General features: G+C 40.9%; 1 protein-coding gene across 6 annotated transcripts in view; it reads left to right on the top strand.

Annotated features, from left to right (window-relative positions):
• LOC136883455 (heme transporter FLVCR2) overlaps positions 1-27,884 on the top strand; it is a 475,112-nt gene that overhangs the window by 393,113 nt on the left and 54,115 nt on the right. For 5 of the 6 annotated variants that reach the window (XM_067155765.2, XM_067155762.2, XM_067155764.2 and 2 more), the window contains exon 7: positions 14,724-14,834. The exons of the other annotated variant lie outside the window; for it this stretch is intronic. In XM_067155765.2, the coding sequence (XP_067011866.2) occupies positions 14,724-14,834 (111 nt within the window). The remainder of the gene's footprint in view (positions 1-14,723; positions 14,835-27,884) is intronic. 6 annotated transcript variants of the gene reach the window in all.

The raw sequence follows: 27,884 nt of genomic DNA, 5'->3' as shown, positions 1-27,884 counted from the left end.
ACAACTTCCGCCTGCCACCTCGGGTAGTTCGCTACCCAAGTCTTTAACTTTTGATTCTCTAAGGGGGGCAACCCCTTGGGAACACGCGCAGCGACTTAGTCTGGGTTCCAGCTTCCCTAGGTTCCTGGTTGCTACCAGGACCGATGGGCAAGACTTCAAGCTGGTGAAATCGATTCTGTTTAGTCGCCACATTGAAGGTGTCTACGGTGAACTGGAGGACCTGAAAAAAATGCGCAATGGTGGTTTGCTTTTAAAGACGAGCACTGCGCTCCAAGCAGATCGTTTGCTTAAGTGCGACCACTTTGGCGACATCCCCGTCAAAGTGGAAGAGCACAAAACCTTGAATCTGGTTCGTGGAGTGATTTTCCACCGTGATCTCGTCCTGAACACTGACGATGAATTGATGGACGACATGAAGCACCGCGGCGTGACCCACGTCCGGCGTATCACACGCAAAGTCAACGGTGAAGACGTTGCCACGGGTGCGTTTATAGTCTCCTTCAAATTGTCAGTGTTGCCAGAGAAAGTCAAGGTGACAACCTATCGTTGCGATGTGAGGCCGTACATCCCGCCTCCTATGCGGTGCTATCAATGCCAGAGATTCGGACACATGGTATCTCGTTGTTCGAATCAGTCAGTGTGTGGTACATGTGGGAAAGTAGCTCACGGCGCGGAGGAGTGCACACCTCCGTACAAGTGCACTAACTGCTCTGGTCTTCATTCTCCTCGGGATCGGACCTGTCCGACCTATCTGAGTGAGAAGAAGATCCAGGAGATCAAGACCCTGGATGGTCTTTCCTACCAGGAAGCGCGCCGTAAGTTTAATTCCCTGAATGCACCGGCCAAGACACTAGACTTCAGCTTGATAGCTCAGTCCCTGCCAGGTTCCTCATTTTCATCTGCAACACCTGTCCAGAAGTTCGCTGCGCCCAAGGCGGCGGTTGCTCCTGCGAGCAACGCCGCAAAGAGAACAAGCTCGAAGGCTGGTCCATCCCGGCCTTCGACCACCAATTTGCCTGTGCCGGCTAAGAAACCTACGCCGGCACAGAAGGGGAAGAAGACAACGTCTCCTTCCCCTACAAGGTCGGCGAAAGCCGCGCCTAAGCCGGCGGAGGCGGCATCGTCGACCAGGGCTGGGAAATCCCCTCCCAGCCCGTCTAAATCAAATCAAAATCCCTTTATTTGCAAATGAGGTGTCTACCTCGGTGGCAAATGGTACACTAAAATACATTATTGTCAAGCCCTAAATATTAAATTAAGAGAAGAAAATTTTTCCTATAATACAATATTATACAATTTACGCTAACAATGTTTTCTATTAAACACACAGCTCATCCTTAATAAATTTATATTGTTTACAAAATTCTACTTATAATATATCCTGTCCTACTTACAAATATAGTCAACTGATATACAGTATGTGGAATTACTTCAAATGATACTATACAACTGGTATAACATCAATATTTACATTGCATTTATTTATTTACTTTTTTTTTACCCGTTCTGGATCCTAAGTAGCATAACGACCTGCTGCGTCTTAACCAGAGCCCCTTTTGCCACCACTTTTCAGAGTTCCTGAAGGGCCTTCACAGCTACCGTAGCGGTCCCAGGGCCCTCGAAGTCCCCACTGTACTTCACCCCTACAGGCAGTCCCCTACTTTGGCTGTCCAAACTCCTTAGACCAGGGGATGGAATTAATTTATTCACACACATTTTTTTATATACAATAACCTGCACTGGTCGAACGCCCTCTAACATTTCATTTATTTTCTCTGTTGCTGTTTATTCTCTTCTTGAATATCTGTACAGATTTTGGAAAAGGATCAAACACTACCCCTGGTAAACTGTTCCACTCCTTCACACCCTTCCCAATGAATGAAAATTTACCCCAATCGCTTCTGCTAAAATTCCTTCTAATTTTATATTTGTGGTCAGTCCTGCCGATATAATTATTTTCCAACTGAAGCCTCTCACGGATATCTCCCCATGCTTCTTCTCCTGTATAGGCTCTATATAATCCTGTAAGTCTAGTTTTCTCCCTTCTCTTACTTAAAGTTTCCCACCCAAGTTCCTTTAACATTTCTGATACACTACTCTTTCTCCTGAAATCCCCTGTTACAAATCTTGCTGCTTTCCTCTGCACACTATCTATTTCTTTTATTAGGTATTCTTGGTGAGGATCCCAAACACTGTTTGCATATTCCAATAATGGACGAACCATACTCAAGTAACTTTTTTCTTTTAATTCTTTGTTGCATCCTTTAAGTAGCCTCATTATGACATGTAATGATTTGTATGCTTTCCCAACAATGTCATCAATATGACCCTTCCAGTGCAAATTACTTTCAAATCTCACACCTAAGTATTTGCACTTGCCATCTTTTGGGATAACTACCTCATCCAAAGTATATTCAAATTCAGTTTTAAAGCTCCTGTTTGTAAAAGTTGTAACAGTTGATTTGCCTCCATTAACCTTCATATTATTTTCTTCAACCCATTGTTGGATACTTTCAAGGTCCCTTTGTAATTCTGAACAATCCTCAATGTTGTTTATTTCTCTATAAACAATTATGTCATCTGCATACAATCTTATTTTTGATGTTATATTGTTCCCTAAATCATTTGCGTATATTAAGAAAAGTAACGGACCGATTATACTACCCTGTGCAATTCCCTTCCAAACTTTCTCTTCCTGAGATACATTATTTCCTACTTTGACTTTCTGAACCCTTGAATTTAGAAATGCTTTTATCCAACGTGTAACCCTTACGTCCAATCCTATTCCCTCCAATTTCTTTAATAATATTCCATGTTCCACTCTATCAAAGGCTTTGGAAAGATCTATGGCTATGCAATCTAACTGGCCTCCTGAATCCAACTGATCTGATATGTCCTGCTGAAATCCCACCAGTTGTGCCTCACAAGAAAATTTCTTTCTAAATCCATACTGGCTCCTCATGAACCAATTTTTATCATCACATATCCCTCTGATGTACTTCGATATTAAACTCTCCAGAATTTTACAAACTATACTGGTCAGGCTGATTGGTCTGTAGTTCTCTGGTTTCCTTTTATCACCCTTTCCTTTATAAATTGGTATTATTATAGATTCCTTCCATTCCTTTGGTATTACACTATTATTTATGACATAGTCAAAGAGAAATTTTAAATAAGGCACTATGTACCACCCCATTGTCTTTAATACCTCCCCAGTAATTTGATCACTCCCTGCTGCTTTTCCTTGCTGAAGCAGTTGGATTTCTCTGAAAATATCTTCGTTTGTGAATGAGAAGCTTCTTGTTTCCCTCTGTCTCTCTCCCTCTCTATCTTCTGTTTCGGTTTCCAACTCTTGACAATCATCTACTGAATCTCTAAATTCCCTACTAAAGAGGTTTGCTTTCTCAGTATCTGTTAAATAGTGTTCACCCCCTTCTCCCACCATTGTAGGAATTTGGATTCCTTTTCCTTTTTGATTCCTGATATATGAACACAGCTTTTTCCATTTCCCTTTGTGGTCATTACCCTCTTGAAGTATGCCATTCATATAATTCTCTTTTGCTTCCTTTTTCACTCTATTCAGTTCCCTCATTAGCTGTTTTCTAGTTTCTCTACTCTCCCTACCCTCTTTGATTTTCCTGTTTACTATTCTACATTTTCTTTTTAATTTTCTTATTTCCCTTGTATAATAAACAGGGTCTGAGGTCATTTTACCCTTCTTAACAGGTACAAATCTCTTCTCTCCTTCCCAAATAATTCCTTTAAATTTAGCCCAAAGTGTATCCACGTTACTCCCTTCACTTATCCAACAACTGAATTGTGAGTTAAGGTAAGTCCCAAATTCATCAACTTTAGTTTTTCTGTACAATTTCTTGTCTTGTGTAACCCTCTTATTAAGTCTTTTTGGTACGAGTCCTACATCCATTATTACAGCCTTATGGTCTCCTATTCCTTCAATTACCTCAGTTTTATCAACAATTTCCCATGGTTTAACCAAGAATACATCTAGTAAGTTATTGAGACGAGTCGGTTCTTGTACTACTTGTGTAAATCCTCCCTCCCAAATTAACTTATTTGCCAGTTTCTGTTCATGGGCTTCACTTGCAGCTCCTTTCCATTCAACTTCAGGCAAATTTAGATCTCCCCCAATTATTACCATATCATTATTATTGTTTTTATGAGTATAATCTATTATTTTTTCAAAGATTTCCATGTCTCTTTCCTCTCTTCCAGGCCTGTATGTTCCTATAATTCCCACCTCCTTCATATTATCACAAACTAATTTTATCCCTAATATTTCATCCCTTTCATCGGTAAACCATTCATGTGAACAGTAAGTTTCCTTCACCAGAATAAACACCCCCCCTCCCTTTTTATCTCCTCGGTCTCTACGATAGACTGTGTACCCTTCTGGAAATACTTCTCTATTACCCACCCCTTCTTTCAACCACGATTCCACTCCTATCACCACATCAGTCTCATAAGATTCCATCAATGTACCGAATTTTAATTGTTTATTTACTACACTTTGACAGTTTACCAAGAGCAATCTCAGACCCCCTTCCTCCCTAAAACTTGACTGTTGCAATTGGGTAACTTGAAATTCCTTACTATCCTGAGTTTCTTTTTCTAGTTGACTGAGCCAGCTTGATGTATAGCTGGCTCTTTCTGCTAGTTTTCCTGGTCAGTATTATAACTCAAGGGAGTTGCCTGTTTTACAGTACATATCTTAAGATTAATAAAATCTAGAACAATATTTCCTATCTTTCGTTTACCTGAATTGTTTAGATGGAGGCCATGTTTTGTATAACAGTATCTCTCAAAACTGCTGCATTCAATAACCTGAGTATTCCGAAAATGTTTACAAATTTTAACAATATCTGTATTGACCTTGTCCACTTCAATGTTCACACACGAATCTCTACTCAAATCATGCCTGTGGGGCACGTTCACTACAAAAACGTTAGTGTGGGTCAGCTTCCCTAGTGTATGTTTAAGTTGTGATCTTACATTCTTGGCGTCGTCGCGAGCTACGTCGTTCGTCCCACCGATGATAAGCACTGCATCGCCGCTCCCGAAGTTCCTAGTTGCTGCTTCTACGTTTTCCACAACCCTGCTGATAGAAGCTCCTGGATATATTTCTCCGGTTGCTGCTATATTCTCGTCGTTAATCACTCCCGCAATTCCCCTTCCTTGGCTATCACCAAACACAGCTACCTTCGCTGATTTAGGCCTAACTGGGTCTTGAATCTGAATTCTAGGCCTAAATTTCAAACTCGGCACGGCAACGGATCGCGATGATTTGGTTTCACGCGCGCGATCACTTTCTTCCAGGATTAAATTATTTAGGGCAGAAAACCTATTTCTAATGTTTATTTCCGGAAATTCAGTTGTAGATTTCTTCTTAGCCGGCCATCCACGAACTACTTGACACCACGTGCTCGAGTTTGTTACTTGTACCGGTATATCACTCGAAGAATGGTCAGTCCCAAATTCTAGCGATCGCAGTCTTTCTTTTAATTCTTGATTTTCAACTTTAAGAGTCTCATTGTCCTTTTTTAGAATGTTTATAATTTCTAATGCACTTTTATATTCCTCATCGACTGTTTTCGGTGCTTCGTCAACGCCGTCCCCAACAACATTCCGAACACACTGCTCACAAATCCAGTCAACATTTTCATTAGTTTTTACGTCTCTAGGGCAATTTCCACACTTATAATGCCACCATCGATCACATGAATCACACAACATTCCATTTTTCACTAATTTTCGACATTTTCCGCACTTTTCGTCACATTTTACGGTTAATTTACTCTAAACAAGAATCGACAGCGGGGAAGAAGAGCGCCCTTAATAGGCGCTCTTCCAAATCTCCTACAAATGGGTTGTCACGCCCTCCACCTGGAGGGCCTGATTCTGCGTCAGCAGGTCTTCCTTCGGGGAAACCTGCGCGCTCCCCTCGTGGGCAGAAACCCCGCACCCGGACTACGTCGAAGAAGTTGAAGGCCTGCATCACCTCGTCTGATGACGAGGAGCTGCACATGGAGCACGAATCTCCATCTTCGGATGGGGATGTGAGTGTAGGTTAGGTTAGGTAGCATTCCGTTGCTCCTATCCTAATCCTCAGAAGTCCACACTTACAATATGGCACTGTTACAATGGAATTGTAACGGTTATGATAGGCATCTTGCTGAGTTGCGCCAGCTCATTAGCGAGTATTCGGCGAGTATAGTCTGTATTCAGGAAACAAACTTCCGACCAGATCATCATACGGTATTGCGAAATTTTCGACTATACTCGACAGAATGACATTATGCTCACCGGGCGTCCGGTGGCGTTGGCATTTTTGTCCGTTCTGATACCTACAGCGAGGAGGTTCCACTAAGAACCCTGCTGGAGGCTGTAGCTGTTCGCGTTCCGCTGCCTGTCATAACAACAGTGTGTAATGTCTATTTTCCGCCAGGGCTACCTCTTAATATTAATGATGTCACTGATCTTCTGGATCAGCTTCCACCTCCCTTCCTCTTGTTGGGCGATTTTAACGCCCATCACCCCATATGGGGCTCTGAGACGCCTTGCCCCCGGGGAAGAGAGCTGGAAACATTGGTAACAGACCTGGATTTATGTATTTTGAACACAGGGGAACCAACACACTTCAGTGTACGTTACGGCACATATTCTCGCATAGACGTAAGTCTATGCAGCCGAACGTTGGTTCCGCTGTTTCGGTGGAACACACACGACGATCTTTGTGACAGTGACCATTTTCCCATCATTCTTACTTTGATGAACCAAAAATCCGTCGAGGCTCCCCCTCGATGGATTCTTAAACATGCTGATTGGCCAAAGTACACATCACTAGCTGTCTTTAACGATGATATCAGGCGGACCGTCGGCGAGGAAATAACTTATGTCACCCGAGTTATTCTTGCTGCTGCTGAGGAGTCCATTCCATTCTTCTCGGGGACTCCTCGCCGAAAACTCGTTCCTTGGTGGAACGAGGCAATAGCAGCAGCTATCAAAGAACGCCGTCGTGCTCATAAACGTTACCGTAGACAGCCTACTGCGGCCAACTTGGTAACATTTAAGAAATTCCGCGCTAAGGCGCGGGTTCTTATTCGCCAAAGTAAGAAGGCTTCATGGGAGAGATATGTGTCGTCTATGACGTCACACACTCCATCATCTCAAGTGTGGACTAAACTTCGGCGTATTTCGGGTATTCATGGATCATCTTCGGTACCGGGAATTTCCATTGCAGGCAATATCGTCACTGAACCACTCTCGATTGCTAACCATCTTGCTCGCCATTTCGCGGACGTGTCTGGCTCCGGGAATTACCATCGTGACTTCCTACCTCTGAAGCGGGAGGCAGAACGTCGTCATCTCAGTTTTGCCACTCAGGCTTCAGAGGACTATAACGTGCCCTTTACGGAGTGGGAACTCCGTAGCGCATTAGCGCTTTGCAAGGACACGTCTCCTGGACCAGACAATATCCATAACCAGATGTTGAAACACCTTAGTGAGGACAGTCTTCTCTATCTCCTTCGTGTGTTCAACCGAATCTGGATGGAGGGTGACTATCCGTCTCAGTGGCGAGAGGGCATTGTCATTCCTGTCCTCAAGCCTGCCAAAGATCCTAAATATGCAGGAAGTTATAGACCTATTTGTCTTACCAGCTGCCTGTGTAAGCTTTTTGAGAGGATGGTAAATCGCCGCCTTGTGTGGTGTCTGGAGAAACAAGGACTCTTGTCCGAGTACCAGTGTGGTTTCCGAGCCGCTCGATCCACCACTGACCACTTGGTACACCTCGAGAGCTCTATCCAGGATGCGTTTCTCCGCAAACAGCATTTGGTAGCTGTTTTCTTTGACTTAGAAAAGGCCTACGACACCACATGGCGATATGATATCCTTTCAGTCCTGCATCAATGGAAATTCCAAGGTAACTTGCCGGTTTTCATTGCGAATTTTTTGTCCCTCCGTCTATTCCGTGTCCGAGTAGGGAGGACATATTCGCAATACCACGTTCAAGAAAATGGAGTCCCACAGGGATCGGTTCTTAGTGTCACTCTGTTCGCGATTGCCATAAACGGTATTGTTGCTGCTGGTGGTTCAGCAGTAATACCGTCGCTATATGTGGACGATTTTGCTCTTCACTATAGCTCGCACAGTATGGCAGTCGCAGAGCGACAATTACAGCAAGCTATCCGGAAGGTGGAGCAGTGGACCTTTGAACGTGGTTTTCGGTTTTCTACTGCAAAGACCTCCGTTGTCCACTTTTGCCGTCAACGTACTCTACACCCAGATCCTGAACTTTATCTAGGAAATGTCGCTCTTCCCGTGGTTGACACTTACCGATTTCTTGGGCTCCTTTTCGACAGTAAATTATCGTGGGAGCCACACGTGCGGGAGCTAGAAGTGCAATGCACCAAGAGGCTAAATCTCTTGAAATTTCTTAGCAGCACTAATTGGGGAGCTGACCGAGCGGTGCTCCTACGATTCTAAAGGGCACACGTTTTATCTAGGTTAGACTACGGCAGTGCAGCATATGGCTCCGCAAGACCAAGCGTTCTTGCGAAGCTGAACAGCATCCACCACGCCGGGGTTAGGTTGGCGACGGGAGCTTTTCGTACAAGCCCCATCGCTAGCCTGCTCGCTGAGTCTGGTGTGCCGCCTTTACACCTGAGGTGCCAGCAAATGCTTCTTTCGTATGCTGCTCATTTGCGACAAATGCCACTTCATCCCAGCTATCCTTGCGTATTCAACAATGGCAACCATTTTCTGTACGCTGCTCGTCCTCGATCTACGCGGCCGGTTAGAATACGCTTGGAGAGCAGTTACAGGTTGTTTAACGTACCTTCGGTTCCATGCCTTGTCAGACAACCGAGTGGGGCACCTCCGTGTGTAGTTCGACGTCCTGAAATAATCCTGGAACTACACACTGGCCCGAAGGAAAACACGGACCCTTCGATTTATCGGAGGCTCTTCATGTCCGTTGTTGGCCGCTATCCAGGTTCAGTCGTCGTCTACACGGATGGTTCAAGGACAGATACGAAGGTGGGCTGTGCGTTCGTTGTCGACAATGATCGGTTTCTTTTTGCTCTCCCGGAAACCTGTAGTGTGTACACGGCAGAGCTCTATGCTATCTGCAGAGCTCTGCGGTACGCACTATACAATGAGCGCCGACACTTTCTTGTGTGTACTGACTCCTTGAGTTCGCTTCAGTCTATTGATACCTCTTTCCCTCAACACCCTCTGGTGCAGCGGATCCAGGACCTGCTGGCCGGGTGTTGGGATGCCGGCACCAGAATCGCGTTTCTGTGGCTCCCAAGCCACATGGGCATAGAGGGAAACGAGTTAGCAGATCAGGCTGCCAAGGAGGCAGTTACACTGCCCCCGTTGCCTTTCAAGGTTCCAGCAACTGATATTCGCTCCCAGCTGCGACATCATGTTATGTCCCATTGGGAGATGGAGTGGCAGGCCATTCCACCTCCCAATAAGTTGAGAGCGATAAAAGGAACGACGAAGGTATGGAAGACTTCCCTTCGGGCTTCGCGGCGGGAAGCCGTGGTATTATGTCGTCTTCGGGTCGGCCATGGTATCGTGACTCACTCGCATCTTTTGAAAGGAGAACCTCCTCCGGTGTGTACCTGCGGTGACCATCTTACCGTGGTACACATGCTTACGGAGTGTACGGACCTGGTTGATCTTCGCCGTAGTCTTAACCTCCCGGATACCATCTCCCTTATCCTGCGTGATGACGTGCAGTCAGCAGACCTCGTCATCCGCTTTATGAGGGATAGTGGTCTGTTTTATCGTATGTAATGATGTCCTTTGTGCTTGTATCTTTGTGTCAATTACGCTCTTATCCTATTGACTTCATTTTAGTTTGTGTTGCGTATTTTAATGTGTTCTTTTTACGTCTACTGTAAAGTATGTATATATATCTGTACTAGCAGGCAATGCCTTATTCCATTATCTCCTGTACTTTTTCTTATTTTATTCCAAAATAAGGCATTGCGAATTAGATCCACTGATTGTTTTAATTTCATACTCATTTTTCATCGCAATTTTTAAAACTCTAATCAGTGGCTACGTTTTAAATTTTAACTATCATATGTCATTTCGTCCATCTCATTCCATTAGGGGCCGATGACCTTCGATGTTAGGCCCCTTTAAACAACAAGCATCATCATCATCATCATCAAAAGTACCCAGTACAACCTGCGGATCAACAGGTAGCCCAATTATTGGAGGCTTTAAGATACTGAAAAACCCTCTCTCCAGAGGTCATAAATATGGAGGACCCTTGCCCTGGGTTATGGGTGAAGACCTCAACGGAATCTACGGTGGAGAAGATGGACTTCGTTACGGTGGAGATGGCGGAAGGGGCAAACCCGTAGCATCTGTACTCCAGAGGAGCGGCTACAAAAAGCATCCGACTCCATGTTAGGGGCAGCCTAATTTGAGCCTGGCAGAAGGTAATAAAATGCCTTTGGGAGTAGCAAACCCATCGTACAAACAGCCTACAAAATGAGTGCAAGTGAATCAAGACCTTGTAAAACACTAGGGCGTCACTCTGAAGTGACGCGCAGTTCCCGGTGCTCTGGGGGAGCTGTGAGAAGAGGGCTACCAGACATCACAAGAATCGGTATCATCAATGTCATGGCTTTGAATGGCAAGGTAGAAGAACTGATACAGTATATGGAGAAGAAAGACATAGCAATGATGGGAATAAGTGAGACAAAATGGAAGGGGAAAGGTCAAAAAGAATTGAAGAAAGGGTATAGATTATTTTGGAGTGGAGGAAAGATGGTAACAAATAGTGTTGGTGTTATATTGAAAGAAGGCCTACCGCAATTTGTGGACAAAATTGACCAGATCAGTTACAGGATAATTAAAGTTGGACTTGCGAGTGGAATCAAGGATTTTGTACAGGTTTGTGCACCCCAATCGGGGAATGCAGATGAATGTTTAGAAGAGTTTCTAGAAGAACTGGAAAGTTGTATTGAAGACAAAGAGGTTATAAAAATGGGAGACATGATTGCACATGTTGGAACAGACAGACAGGGAAAAGAAGAGATAATTGGCCCCTATAATTATGGAAACCAAGATGAAGAAGGAGATTTGGTAATAGATTTTTGTAGAAGGAATGGATTAATTGTTGACAATATGTGGTTTAGAAAAAAGAACTCACAAAAAATAAATAGATATGGTTGGGGAGATAGAAAGATAAAGACAATAATTGATTTTGTTCTGGTGTAGAAGGAGAAACGTACACAACTGGAAGATATGACAGCAATGCCAAGAGCAGATTTCAAAGGAGACCATAAAGTTGTGGTAGCCAAATTAAGACTTGGTAAAATAACGAAGTTAATAGAAAAAAGGGAAAGAAAAATAATGGGATGGAAGATAAAAGAGAAAGAAATGAGGGAAAAGTTTCAAGAGGATCTGAAGAAAGAAATTCCCAAAGATGACGTGAACAGTGTGGAAGAGGAATGGGCATGTTTCAGAAATGGATTTGTAAAGTGTGCAGTAAACACCTGTGGAAGACTATCAGGGAAGGAAAAGGAAAAGGAGACTCCTTGGTGGAATAGCAGGGTAAAGGAAGCAGTTAAAGAGAAACAAATGGCTTGGAGGAAGTGGATAGGCAGCAATAGTACAGAGAATTGGCAGAAATATAAAGAAGCCTAAAGAAAATAGTACAAGAAGAGAAATGGAAGAGCTGGGAAAGTTTCGCAGAAACTTTACAGGAGGATACAAAGGGAAGTAAAAAGGCTTTGTATGGTTTGGTGAAGAATAGTTTACAAAATAGGGAAGTAACACAATTTGTAAAAACTGAAACAGGGCAGATATTGATGCAAAGAGATGACATACTAAAAAGATGGGAAGAATACTTCTCAGAATTGCTAAATATTAAATACAATGAACTGGTAGATGAGAAGGAGCAAGAAGAAACAATGGGGAAAGAAGAAGAACAAGAAAAGGTGATATCAATGTTAGAAATAGAGAAATCCATACAAAAGATGAGGAGCAGTAAAGCAGCAGGAGTGGATGAGGTAACTCATCATCATCATCATCATCATCATCATCATCTGCAGTTTCCAGCTGTTGGCCAGGTCTGCCTCTCCATCTCCTCTTGTCTTCCCACCACTTCTTCCTAGTCCTCACCTCTTCTCTGTACACACTCTTCCATTCCTTTTATCCACCTCTCTCTTGGTCTTCCTCTTGGCCATCTTCATTTCGTACATCCTCCTTGGTATCCTTTCCTCTGTCATCCTCTTCATGTGTCCATACCATCTAAGTCTAGATGCTTCTATCCTATTTGTAGTGGCTCTTATCTTGAACCTTCTCACTTCTCATCTTATCCCATCTTGTCACTCCTATCCTGCTTCTCAGAAATTTCATTTCACTTGCCTGTATTCTATTCACGGCTCTCTGCCTCATAACCCAAGTCTCGGCTGGATACGTCAGAATAGGTATATAGTACACCCAACTACGGAAATGAAAAAGCAACAGGACCAATAGGGCTACAGTGGCTATAGCCTGAATAACATTTAGAATAATCTGGAGGAAGAAAGAGATACCAGAAGAGTGGGGAAAGGGTTTAATTATCCTGATATTTAAAAAAGGTGATAAAAAGGAATGCAGTAACTACAGAGGGATCATCCTTATTGCACATGTAGCTAAGATATTTGAGAGAGTATTGGAAGACTGAGGAGGAAGCTAGAAGGAAAAATGGAAGAAGAACAGTATGGTTTTGGAAAGACAGATAAAGTTTGACATAATTATGATGGAGAAAAGATGGGAGTCTGGAAAAGACATAGTGATGACATTTATTGACATTGAGAAGGCTTGAGACAGTTGGTATGGGACACATTAAGGAAAAAACAAGTTAACAGAGTGGAAGTGCAAATGATAAAAGCTATGTACAAAAATTGTGTTTGTAGTGTGAAGACTCGTATAGGAAAAACAAAACGGTTTAAAGTTGAAACTGGCCTCCGACAGGGAAGTGTACTATTCCTCATACTATTCATCACAGTTATAGATGAAATTCATAAGAACATTAGAACATTAAACAGAGATTGGGAAGACAGGCAACAAAAGCCATGTTGTTTGCAGATGATATAGTGATATGGGGTGGTGATGATGAAACGGAAGTGCAAAAACAAGTAGATGTATGGAATCGACAGGTAGAAAAATTTGGGATGAAAGTAAGCACAAAGTGATGACAAGGGGAAAGAATGAAGGAAGAGGAAAGATAAAACTGAATGCTAAAATTCTGGAAGTGGTTAAAAGTTTCAAGTACTTGGGAAGTGTGATCACAGAAGATGGAAGGATAACCGAGGAAATTGGAAAAAAGAATACAACAAGCAAAGAGCTGCTACCAGAGTGTAAGGGATATTTTGTGGAACCAAGATGTCCCGAAGAAATGTAACCTATTATGCAGTCATACTAACATATGCAGCTGGATCGTGGAATACAACAAAATGAGAGGAGAGTCGAATACAGGCAGTGGAGAAGAAATTCCTAAGAGGTATCGAAGGCAAGACCAGAAAGGATAGAATTAGAAATGAAGGGATGAGGAAAAGGATGGGAATCTTGAAACTTCAAGACAGGGTAGAAACAACAAAGCTAAAGTGGTATGGGCATATGATGAGAATGGGTGAAGAGAGAGTGCCAAAAAAAGCTTTTTCAGAGAAGTTAACAAGAAAGAGACAACGAGAAAGACCCCAAAAGGGGTGGACAGATTGTGTGGGAGTGCATAGAGAAGATGTACTTAAAAAAGGAGAAGAGTGGTGGAGAGACAGGCAACAATGGAGGTCTTGATTCACAACCCGACCCGGAAAGCTGGAAACGGGAAATGAAGATGATGATGAACATTTAAATGATACTTATGATTGTTTATTTCTGTAATCATTTTGTACTGAGAGGCCGTGTGTGTGGAGACACATTCAGGCTTCTCGGATAATCTTTCTCACCAGAATGTTTTGTCACTGACAGATATATGCTCGAGGAAACATAGGAATGTATTTCACAATTTCATACTCTGACTTGCCCTAAACAACTGACGACTGTAAATCAGCAAAACTGAAGAGGAATAGAACATGGACATGACATTTTCGTAATTAAGTCCATTCAAACAACTCGCCTGACTGCGAAGATTTTTGGCGCTCTCCGCTCCACTGTGAACACCAACCTCTTTACTGGGCATTCTACTACGTTTTCAGCCCAATTCTCCTGCTAACATCCAGCAACAGACTGAAGCTGCAATCCCAGAGTGGGTTATTCTGTCCCAAAACAAGGTGATATCCTCCTTACAAAATTGTACAAAATTATTATGAGATTCATAATCTGTAATTTCTTAGTGCTGAGTATGTCTTCTCATGTTCAAGTTTGCCTCGGGGCTCAAGGTGGCTTACACGGTACTAATTTGTCCAACAATTAACAATAATTTTGTATTCAAAATCACACATTAATAACTTTGTGCTTTCTGTTGCTTTTACATAGCTGGGTGCTTGATGGAATTTGTGTGTGTGTACTGTTAATGAATAATGTATGTACAAGTGTACTAAGACAGAATATACTAAACTTTCCTTGTTAGCACTGTACAGTCTAACATCAGAGCTTGTCACTTGACATCAGCTGTGGAAGTCCCACATGTCATACATGAACCTACCTCCTGGCTTATTTTTCACGGGACTGACTCGAGCTGCTGATTTCAGAGAGACTACGCTGGTGGTGTACCTGATGGCTCTCGTGGGGATGGTGGGCTTCACGTTCACTCTGAACCTCGGAGACATCTCGCTGCTCTACATCACAGGAGCTTTCTTGGGGTGAGTCAAACCTTGAGATGGGAATGCATTAGAACCAGAACAAAAGGGAGAAAGGTAGTTTTGGAAAATAATTAAAATATAATTTTTTAGTTATGAAACATATTTTGACATTTTAGATTAAAGTAAGTGAAGACAATTCATAATAAAATGCTAACAAACTACTGTACATGTTCCATATACCATGGTCATCTGACGTGTGTGTGTGGAGGGTAAGCATGGCTGCTGCGCATGTGGGACAAAAAACATCGCTTCCATCCGCGGTGATTCTTGTGAACTAAGTTATACCAAAAGGCCCCTTGCTCAATATTACAGAAAATTTCTTTATCCATCTGGAACAGTTTTTCAATCCTAACTTCAATCTAAATGAAATTTCAGAGAAATCAAACATTTTTTTAACCTTTTAATTGCTATCTTTAGTAATTATGTCTCAGGTAAAAAGAATTCTTTCTTTTATAATCTCTTTAAATTCACCTCTCAGCAGCAGTCTTTCTTTCCACGTCCTTCAGCCCCACCTTAGACACCCCTTGTCTTCTTCTCCCTTCCCCTCCACCCCTCCCCTACCCCTCCCCCTTCCCTCCTCTCGCTATCTATTCCTTTGTTTACATTGCCCGTGTTGACATCTCTTCATTTTTAGCTCTTAACACCAGTTCAGGCAAACAAATTTTACTACAAAAACACCAGCTTCAACACACACATCTTTATTGCGAACTGTTGCCCACAACTACAAATCACACACAGCTAGCAGTTCAAAGAATAATAAAACAAGGTAGATAAATTGACTCAATTTCTTCAAGGAATAATACACCTGAGTTACCAACACATAAACTTCATGTATATATCTTACAACTAACACAAGATATATATATATATATATAATATTATTTATTTTTATGAGAAAATCACAGCATTCCAACACTCCCCCTTATTCTCAAAAAATAAAAATAAAAAAAGGACTACACTTCAATTATCCCTTCATTGCAATCCTATAAGCCTACAGAAACTCTTAAGCTTCTTGTTTGATAAATTCTTTGTGAACAAGTCTGCTGTCTTCTCTCTTTGTTCTCGATATTGCTTATATGTGTGTGCTAGTTTCTTAAATAGACTGCAGTCATTACCGCTTCTCCCCAAAATTCCTTTGGTAGCCTAAACTGTATCAATAGACATCCAGCAGTATCAAACATAGTTCTATTCTGCCTCTCTGCTAATCCATTTTGTTGTGGAGTGTACGGTACAGACCTCCTATAAGTAATACCCTATTTTTGCAATTGTGCTTGAAACCCGCTACATGTGTAGTACAGATTGTACTACATTAGTTATTACACCATGTGACTTTTCTACCTTTGCCTGATACCTATGAAACACCTCCAACACTTCATCCTTATTTTTCACATACACACAGCCACATCAGTATTCATCAATCATAGTTACAACATATTGAGCTTTCCCAAGTGATGGTGGACTAATATTTCCAACTACATCAGTGTGCACAACATCAAGTGTTTTTTCTCCCTTATGCTCCCTTGTTACTTAGTTTCCCCTGAATGCATATAGAAAAGTATTAATATCATTACTTCCTTCCAGTTCTAACATATCAGAAGAGAGAATCTATAGTATTGTAGTAAACCAAAATACCTGGGAGTCACCCTGGACAGGTCCTTGATCTACAAGAATCACCTCTATAATGTGTCAGTCAAGTTCAAGACCAGGAATAACATCCTTCAAAACCTGGCAGGTACATCCTGGGGTGCTAATGCTCAAATTCTGAGATCCACTGCTCTTGCACTTTCTTATTCCGTCGCTGAATATTGCTGCTCTACATGGCTCACACTGGATTAGTAGATACCCAGCTGAACCAAGCAGTGCGTATCATTACAGGATACATCCGGCCAACTAACACACACTGGCTTCCCACCCTAAGCCACATACCACCTCCATCCCTAAGAAGATTTACAGTCACTGCTTAACTTATGGGAGAAAATTGAAAAGAATCCTCACCTCCCTATCCATTCTGACATAGCAACTTCTCCAGCTAAACGACTGCAATCCAGACACCCTTCTTGGTGTACTGCAATGAATCTACAGGAAAATGAAAACCTACAACCTGTTTTCCAGTCATTGACCGGGTCAGGGATGGAATGAATGAAGCAGATATAGGCTATTAGTATGATGGGGTCGCCACTCCCAAAGTGATTTATTAATGACTCATAGATGCTATGAAAAAAGCCTCCATGGCTCAGATGGCAGCGCGTCGGCCTGTCATCGCTGGATACCGTGGTTCAGATCCCGGTCACTCCATGTGAGGTTTGTGCTGGACAAAGTGGAGGCGGGACAGGTTTTTCTCCAGGTACTCCGGTTTTCCCTGTCATCTTTCATTCCAGCAACACTCTCCATGATCATTTCATAGCATCTATCAGTCATTAATAAATCACTTTGGTAGTGGCGACCCCATTGTAATAACGGCCTATATATGTTTCATTCATTACATCCCTGACTGGAAAACAGATTGTGGGTTTTCATTTTTCAGATGCTATGAAATGATAATGGAGAGTGTTGCTGGAATGAAAGATGACAGGGAAAACCGGAGTACCCAGAGAAAAACCTGTCCCACCTCCGCTTTGTCCAGCACAAATCTCACGTGGAACGACCGGGATTTGAACCACAGTATCCAGCGGTGAGAGGCCGACGTGCTGCTGTCTGAGCCACGGAGGCTCCGATTCTACAGGACACCTCCTATAATGTATCGGACGCCTGAAAAGAATAATGGCAACAGCAATCCTCGTTACCACATCACCATATCATTGAGAATGCCTGCAACTGCCCAGATGGTTTTTTCCCTTCCCAGACGGCAGTGAAGGACGCTAAACCGAATTAGGACCGGCCAAGGTAGATGTGGAGCCACTCTCTTCAAATGGGGATGGAGGACATCACGGAGAAGAGGAGCAGGCAGTGGATCACATTGCATTTGTGTGTCCTTTGTGTGCTTACAGAGGCTCTATAAAGGACTTACACTGTGTCTAAAGTGAAGCTCTTTCCTGGCTCTCAACTTTTGACATGGAACTTGGGATGGTAGTTGTATATATTGTATATAATATTGTATTCATCATACGCTAAATAAATAAATAGGTTCTGACATAGGCAATTTTAACAAAGCTTCAGAATGTACATGTCCATCTATCTCGTGCCACAACCTAACCTGCCCAAAACATTTATATGCTACATTATTATTACATTCTTGATCTATAATTTGGTCACAATCACTCAAGGCTACAATATCATTTCTTCCCTCTATCTGTACTACATATACATCATTCCTCCTGTTTGCAATAAACAATGTTTCATCTCCATTCTGCTGCTTTCTCTCCTGAAAATCCTACTTTGAAACCTTTGCTGGTTAACTTACCAACACACCCAAGATTTTCACATACAATACACCTGTAATTGTCCATTCTGTTGACATCTTTACTTTCACCTCTAATATCCAGCTTACTGTTACCTCCTATTTCTACATTCCCAGTCACATTTGTTGACATGTCTATAAACATTTCCTCTGTTGGGCACATATGATGGGATGCACATGAATCGAACAGTCAGTCTCTAATTTTCTCAGTTCCTACAAAAACTTTCATGCTCATTGCTTTATCTACTACATGTATAATTTCTGAGCTTACCACTTTTCCACTCACATTCACTGATTTACTCTCCTATGATGATTTGTCACTCTTTATTGTTTTATATACTTTAGAATAATGTCTCAACTTAACGCAATTGAAGCACTTTTGCATACTGCGACAATATTTAGATACATGTCCCTGTTTACCACAATTGTAGCAACTATACTGTTTTCTCGTCCCACATCTTCTTTCTTGATAAATCGTTTCTGTTTCACAGCCATGGCATGAGCTTCATCCTCCTCATGTTTTCCAGTGTCATAAGCCTTTCCTCCATTTTTCTGAAGTTTCTTTCTGCTTTCCTCCATGAGTAATCTTGCTTTCACCTTCAAGATTGCCATTTTCACCAAATCAGTTTCCAAGGAAGGTATACAACCTGCATATTCCTCTGTAAGGTTTCCAATGATCATTCATGAAACTTGTTAATCTCTCCTCCTCTTGACCAGCTTGTGCCGGGTCAGTGTTGCCTTGCTGCCAGCCTCTTCCTCGATGATAGTCGATGTGTTCTCCTCATGATGACCAGATGGTGCTCTCCTCTAGGCTTACTATGTGTGCGCAGCAGTTAGGTGATACTACAAGTTGTCCATTTCATGACCGTATCGATGTTTAATCAAGAAGTAAGTGTTAATAACCACCTAATCGATACTTTATTAATGCCTCAGGCAAAATTGAATAAAATTAAAACTTACAGGACATGTTTCGACCACTTAGTGGTCCTCTTCAGCTGTATAAATAAAGAACTGAAAAGAAAAACATTATGACAATAAGCACAAATAAAAGTTCTTTGGAGACTCCTTTGATAAAAATGGAGGTCATCAGAATAGTTCATCTTGCCTCTTGTTCTTGTTTGGAAAAGATGTTTATTCTGCGCTGTCTAGAGGGTCTGTTTTTGAGCGCGACCTGGTGAAGTAACGATGTGATACAGTTTGACAGTTCATGGAAAGCTCTGGAGAGAAGGGAAGTAGAGTTTTATCGTCATCTAAAATAACATGTGAGGGAGGAGGGAGATTGGGCTGTGCTTCTGCGATGTCGTGTTTGATTATATCTCTCGTTCGTCTAGTCTGTTTCATGTCTACCCATTCTAAGTATTTGCTAATATTCTCATATAAGATGTTTTTATGCTCGTTGTTTTCGTTGAGATTCTCTTCACCGTTTTCCAATTTATCAAGAACGATGTGGATGTTTTCCAGGTTGTTCATAAGATTACCTTTATTAATCATACAGATAATTTGAAGGTCCTGTTTTATATTGGTGAATTTGTGGTTGGACTCTTTCATATGGGATCCCATGGCAGAGAATCTTTTGTATCTTTCAGCATTTCCGTGTTCTTGATATCTAATTGAGAAGTTCCTTCCAGATTGTCCCACGTAAGTTTTTATACATTGGGCACAAGTCAGCTTATAAATACCCGATTCCTGGAATTCATCATCTTTAAGTTTATTAGCTTTATTATGACTAAAGAATCTATGTTTCGTGTTGTTGTTTGTAGAGAAGGCTACCTTGGTATTGTGTTTCTTGAATAAGTTGGTGATTTCGTAAATCTTCGGGTTATTAAAGGTGAATTTTACATATCCTTTTTCTTTTTCTGAATGCTGTTTAAGTTTAATTTGTTGTTGGTATTTGCATTTAGTGATGATTTTATTGATGAATTTCAAACTGAAAGCATTATGTAGAGCCTGTTGACGAATGAAAGAAAGTTCCTTTTTTATGTCTGTTTCTGTTAGCGGAATTTCAAAGGCTCTGTTGACGAAACTATAATAAGCTGATTTCTTTTGCGAGATGGGATGTAAAGAATCACTTTTGATTGTAGTCGGGGTAAAAGTGGGTTTCCTGTATATTTTAAATTGGAAATGGTTGTCTTTACAAATTGTTTGGATGTCCAGAAAATTGAGTATGCCTTTCTCTTCTTCTTCAGCTGTAAATTTTATGTTTGGGTCTAAATTATTCAAAGTGTTAAGGATACTGTGACTATCATTTATTTCCAATGGGAGCGCCGGCTTCTGGAATTTTAGCTAACATTTACCTCGACTTTTTGGAACACACTCAGATAGTAGGTCACATTAAAGGACTCGATCTCTGGCTTCGATATGTTGATGATACCTATGCCATAATTAACAACATTATATTCTAATTACATTAGTATGTGTTTCATCCTGATTATCAAGGCACCTCCAATTATTAGAAGAATATTGTAAGCCTCCAAAATATTATTTAAATACACCTTAAAAAAATAAGTTAAAAACCTATGAGTGAACACTGTATTCCTAAATAAATTTCTTTTAACCCTGGAGAGGGCGCATAAAAATAACCACGTGAGCAGGCGCGCATGGTGTTTTAGACCGGGTCAGGAAAAATAGCACAAATTATGCAAAATCTAATTTTAATGGTAATAATTTTGAACCAACTTGTAAATAATGTTCAAAGGTATTTTAACAATATAAAAATTGGATGTTATACAATCGACGTTCATTCTGCGTCGTCACTTAATTCTGTGTCACACGTCTCACTGCCGAGTCTGGCATCCAGTCTGTTGCAGTTGGTGCATCTTCCAGGTCCTTCTAGTTCTTGTGGAGCTGCAAAGGGCTGCTCTTCTTCAGGCAGTCCTAAAAGTCTGTTGATTTCCCTTTCCCTATTTCTATCCATGATGTGTTGGACTTCAGTATATACGACGGCACTGTTTTACTCAAAAATAAAACAAAACTCACACATTGTTACCATATTAACTGAAAAAGTAAAACACAACTTAACTCATAAACACGCAGATGTCATGGGGCACGCCAGGAGTTTTACACCGGGTCCGTCAAAGAATGCACTCAAGCTGAAACTGAGGAGCGTGAGGGGTGAATTGCTTATGCGCACTGAGAGTGGAAGAGTCAAACGTAAGGTACTGAGCTAATGGAAGCAAGCGGTCCGCTACGTTAAGAAATATAAACATTTATCTCTGAACCCAGTCCGAAAGACTGTGACACACTCTCTCCAGCGCCAGGAGTTTTACACTGGGTCCGTCAAACAATGCACTCAAGCTGAAACTGAGGAGCGTGAGGGGTGAATTGCTTATGCGCACTGAGAGTGGAAGAGTCAAATGTAAGGTACTGAGCTAATGGAAGCAAGCGGTCCGCTACGTTAAGAAATATAAACATTTATCTCTGAACCCAGTCCGAAAGACTGTGACACACTCTCTCCAGCGCCAGGAGTTTTACACTGGGTCCGTCAAACAATGCACTCAAGCTGAAACTGAGGAGCGTGAGGGGTGAATTGCTTATGCGCACTGAGAGTGAACGAGTCAAATGTAAGGTACTGAGCTAATGGAAGCGAGCGGTCCGCTACGTTAAGAAATATAAACATTTATCTCTGAACCCAGTCCGAAAGACTGTGACACACTCTCTCCAGCGCCAGGAGTTTTACACTGGGTCCGTCAAACAATGCACTCAAGCTGAAACTGAGGAGCGTGAGGGGTGAATTGCTTATGCACACTGAGAGTGAACGAGTCAAATGTAAGGTACTGAGCTAACGGAAGCGAGCGGTCCGCTACGTTAAGAAATATAAACATTTATCTCTGAACCCAGTCCGAAAGACTGTGACACACTCTCTCCAGCGCCAGGAGTTTTACACTGGGTCCGTCAAACAATGCACTCAAGCTGAAACTGAGGAGCGTGAGGGGTGAATTGCTTATGCGCACTGAGAGTGAACGAGTCAAATGTAAGGTACTGAGCTAATGGAAGCGAGCGGTCCGTTACGTTAAGAAATATAAACATTTATCTCTGAACCCAGTTGAAAAGACTGTGACACACCCTCTCCAGGGCCAGGAGTTTTAGACCGGGCCCATCACTCAGGCTGAAACTGAGGAGTGTGAGGGGTGAATTGCTTATGCGCACTGAGAGCGGACGAGTCAAATGTAAAGTACTGAGCTAATGGAAGCCAGCGGTCCAGTATATTAAGAAATATAAACATTTATCTCTGAACGCAGTCCAGAAGACCGTGACACACCCTCTCCAGGGCTAATACTTATAGCAGAAGACGTCCCAAAACTCAGGTTGAAACATGTACTAACATAATTAGAATATACTGTAATTTTGTTTCCTGCAGGTAAATAGATTGATCGGTATGAAAAGGTGGACTCCCTCAATCTTAGTTACCTAGAGAACGGTTTGCTATGTTATATATAACACGATCGTTACATAAACACTCAGATTTGTCAATGCCTGATAAATTTGAAAACTTTGGGATGAAATCAAAACACAATTTCAGATTCCATGAAGGATAATGCTAAACTGTATACTGTACAGGTCATTGAAAATGTATTGTACCAGGAAATTATTGAATGATGAGCCACAACTAGTTATTTCGGAGAGTTGAAGATGTCTTAACCACAGGGGACACTGGTGAAGACCTGGAGCTAGGTACAGAGAGAGGTCCTAATTACAATGAGTTCATTGTTTTAAAATACTGAATGATCAACATATTAGCAGAAACTTTAGGCAAATGAAACCTCAAAATTAATACAAGGAAAACAAAAGCCATGACAATATGTAAAGACAAGAAAACACCTATAACACACTTCAAAATTGGCCCTGACAAAATAGACCAAGTGAAACAGTTTTGCTACCTAGGAACCCTGATCACGAGTGATAATCAGAGCATATCAGAAGTCACGAAGAGAATAGCCATGGCAAAGAGAGCATTCCAAGATAAAAAGCATCTGCTGGCCAACAAACATACAGATATTAAAACTCGGAAGGCCTTTGCAAAAACCTTTGTATGGAGCGTGCTTCTGTATGGTTGCAAAAGCTGGACATTAGGAATGCAAGAAAAGAAAAAGCTAGAGGCAACTGAAATGTGGATCTGGAGAAGAATGCAGAGGATAAGTTGGACTGAAATGAAGAGCAATACCGAAGTTCTTAGAGGGATAAGAGAAGAACGGAATCTGATAACTGAAATTGAAAAACGTTTATTGGTCACATTCTGCGACATGAGGGGTTCCTTTGTAATATCATTGAAGGAAGAATTGCTGGAAAAAGAGGAAGAGGACGACCCAGAGTGACTTACTTCAAGAACCTGCTTCTGAGGATGAAGTGCAAGACCTACGCTGAGTTGAAAAGACTGGCTCAAGATAGACAGTTGTGGGTGCAGCGAAAAATATATATGGAATATGATGATGATGATGATTCACATCAAATCAAATCAAAAATCAAAATCTCTTTATTTGCAAATGAGATGTCTACCTCGGTGGCAAACGGTACACTAAAATACATTATTGTCAAGCACTAAATATTAAATTAACAAGAGAAGAAAATTTTCCTATAATACAATATTATAGAATTTACGCTAACAATGTTTTCTATTAAACACACAGCTCATCCTTAATAAATTTATATTGTTTACAAAATTCTACTTATGATATCTCCTGTACTACTTACAAATATAGTCAACTGATATACATACGTGGAATTACTTCAAATGATACTGTACAACAGGTATAAGATTAATATTTACATTGCATTTATTTACTTATTTACTTTTTTTTTTTTTTTTTAACCTGTTCTGGAACCTAAGTAGCATAACGACCTGCTGCGTCTTAACCAGTGCCCCTTTTGCCACCACTTTTCAGAGTTCCTGAAGGGCCTTCACAGCTACCGTAGCGGTCCCAAGGCCCTCGAAGTCCCCACTGTACTTCACCCCTACATGCAGTCCCCTACTTTGGCTGTCCAAACTCCTTAGACCAGGGGATGGAATTAATTCACCTTTCAATTGTGCATGATCCCTTGTGTTCAGCAACTAAACCATGGAACCATGATCCCTGAAAGGCAGCAATCAAACGATGGAAACACGATCCTGCATGTTCAGCAATCAAACCATGGAACCACGATCCCTCAAAGGCAGCAATCAAACCATGGAACCACGATCCGCTTTAAGCAGCAATGGTCATCGTCGATTCTAGAAGATCTCGGCGCGGGGTAATCACTCACTGATTATGTTACGCGAGTGTCCACATTTAATAGTCCACCAAGTATTGGAAAGATTTCACGTAAACCACAGCACTTTGTAATCGTAACGTAATATTTAATCATTGGCTCAGCTCTGACTTAGAACCAGAATGTTAGTTTGGTAAAATAAATTGCACTTGTGTGAAAAGATTGTGGTTGTTCCCTCCCCCCCACACACACAGAAAATAAAAGTTTGAATTCCTTCACTTGCGTGGTGTCTTCCCACAAAACTGAAATTAACACTGTTCCTTTGCACTAATAAATGCACAGTTTATTCCTATTCGTGTCAAAAAATAAAGTGTCTGATGGAATAACTTTAACTTAGAATGATTCCTAAATGTTCTATAATTTTTAATAAAATTGAAATGTCTGCAGCGACCTACCAAAAGCACTTGTGAGATAAAGTGTTAGTTAGCAAATCACAGTTCAAATGGAAATATCACTCGTAATCACTGCTTTATACACGAATGTCTGAAGTGATCTACGACTGCACTTGTGACATCCATTCTCAAAGTATGATTCACTTGGAAATTGCATTGATAATTACTGCATTCTACACAAAGCACTTACCATATTATTAGCAAAGTTCAGGTCATTTGAACATATCACCTCTAACTATTGCATTTTCCACAATATCTAAAGTGAACCACTAGAACACTTGTAATATGAGCAGTCCATTAGCAAGGTATCTGAATATTGTATCATTCAACTCGCAATGTTAAATTTTCAATTTACTTTGAAACTGTTCTAACATATCTGACACACGTAAGTATTGATTATACTGTGATTCACAAGTCCCAGAGTCGAACTAGAATATTTAAAAGTTCCTTGACAAGGTTCTACACTGAAAATGTATAAGTTCTGTAACACCGGAATTATTCTATGTCCAAAGTTCACACTTCACTCAGACATAGTCTCATCTTGTAGGTATGAATTTGTAACACGTGGCAAACCAACATCGTCGACGTGTAGTTCGCTGTTGAACTGTTGGTGAACTGATGATAGTACCCAGAGAGGTGCCCTTTTATATAGAAATGGCTCTGATGTAATGTTTTACAAAACCTTGAATATCTCAGTAATCCCTGGATCGATTTGGGAGAAATTAACATGAGCAGATGTTTACTATAAGATGCCATCTCAATTAGTTCAGGACTTGACTGGATGTTTTGAGAATGTATAATGATGACTACTTGTTCCTGTGACCGCTCGAAAAATACGCAGTTCTTTATGGTGAATAGTGATTAAGAAATACTTTATGTGCGGTCAATCTGGGTACAGTATGTTTGAACAGACTTTTCCTACAGTTAGTGACTGATGCAGTACTCTATTTAAGTAAGCAAGAATTAGTATTTTGCGGTCGAGATGAAACAAAAGACTGAATAAATCATGAGAAACTGTTGATGTTGCTGTATCATGTAGTCCTAGAGAAATACAAAACCAATATTCTAACATAAAAATTGCGTTCAGTGGTGAATCAAAAAATTGTACAATATGAACGAATCAAGAGCATTTCAGACTGCATCATTGATTTTGTAAAAACTGAATTGAAAACTGCTGCTCTTTTTTCCTGTTCAGGTAGATGATGACAGATGCCTATGGAGCTGTAGTGGAGCATTTCTTTGGTTTCTATGATGTAAGTGCAAGCAGATCAGAAACTTGGTCTGTTTTCTTTTTCTTTTTCTTTTTTGTTTTTTTTTTTTTTGTTTACAGGTTGATTTACGTTGCACCGATGCAGATTGATCTTATGGCAATGATGAGATAGGAAGGGGCTAGGAATGGAAAGGAAGTAGCCATGGTCTTAATTATGGTACAGCTCCAGCATTTGCCTGGTGTGAAAATGGGAAACCATGGAAAACCATCTTCAAGACTGCCAACAGTGGGGTTCAAACCCACTATCTCCTGGATGCAAGCTCACAGCTATGCACCTGTAACCACATGGCTAACTCACCTGGTGTCTATTTTATGGGAGAAACTCTTGGGACCATTTGGCTACAAGCTTAAATTAGCAGGCCAGTGTTATAATGGTGCAAATGTGATGTCTGGCCATTTAAATGAAATTCTGAAAATAATTGAGGAGAATGATCCTCTTCCAGTATTTATACATTGTTTGTTATATCTAGTCTTACAACAGAGTTGCAAAAACATAAAAAGAATCAGTGTCATAACTTTTTTTCTTCTATTACTGGAATTATTTTCTATCACTCAGTGAAGAGAACCTATGCAATTACTTCTGAATTGGGACCATGCATTCCAACTGTAACACCTGTCCACTGGGCAACTGGGAAAAGTTGAAAGAGGTTTCCAAAACCATAGTCTGCTATGAACAGGTTTCCTCCACCACATGAAATAGTTTTGAATTCACATTTTTGGCAATAGTGGTTCATGACATATTTTATTTGATGGACTTCCTGTTTGATGTTTTGCAAAAGAGGTCATAGGATATTAACTAAGGACTACCTGTGATACGTTAAGAAGCAACAGGAAAGAACAGTATTTTTAAATTATGTTTGAATAGGCCAGCAACATGACGGATATGCACCTCAAATTTTGCTTCCTCAGGATAAACGTGTTCAGATTTTATCGTGCCTTATATTATGAAATTTGAATGACATTTTGATGTATGGTAGATAATTATCATGATTGTGAAAGAGTTAAATCTGTATGCCTTGCTTATACTACAAAAGTTGGAAAATACCACACGTTTCCCTTCTAGTGCACTTGAAAACATGCCAAATATATTTGGATTTGTGTTCCCCAAGACACATCTCTTAAGAAATGATCTCTCTATTTTATATGTTAATGAAGAGTAAAGACAGTTTTCCAGCAAAAAGATGTTAGAAATACTTCATGGGTATAAGGATGTTTTACAGACTCTTATAAATTATTGTCACTTATTCTGTCCATCTCCTCTACTACAGAATCTGTGCAAAAACGCTTTTTTGTCTGAAACATACCTCATGAATGCAGTTGCAGAAGAAGGAATATTGCGTTTCATAAAGAGCTTCTACTGAAGTTAATGAAGAAACAGGCATTTTATGAAGACATCACCAACAAGTTTACAGCATTAAATGACCAAAAGATCAATTTCATATACAGGAAATGTGAGTTCAGTTATTAAGATAAGCAGTTTAAATACATATTTCATTCCTACTAGCTATTCACCCAATTTCACACCCATGAGCCATGACTGCTTATATATAAGAAGTATGTGTGGTTTTCTTCCCCACAACTCCTCCTAAACCACTGGAGCAATTTCAACTAAACTTGGTAAACGTAACTTATTATCAGGAGAAAAATACTTTGGGGGTAGACAACCCTAGCACCCCTATGGGTGGAGGAGGGGTGACACATGAAAATAATCAAAAAGTGTCCAGTACAGAGTTTCCAGGGTCGTTGAT

Source organism: Anabrus simplex, chromosome 11, assembly GCF_040414725.1.
Source record: "Anabrus simplex isolate iqAnaSimp1 chromosome 11, ASM4041472v1, whole genome shotgun sequence".
Classification (NCBI taxonomy): Eukaryota; Metazoa; Arthropoda; class Insecta; order Orthoptera; family Tettigoniidae; genus Anabrus; species Anabrus simplex.
This window is presented reverse-complemented; position numbering and strand designations above follow the sequence as displayed.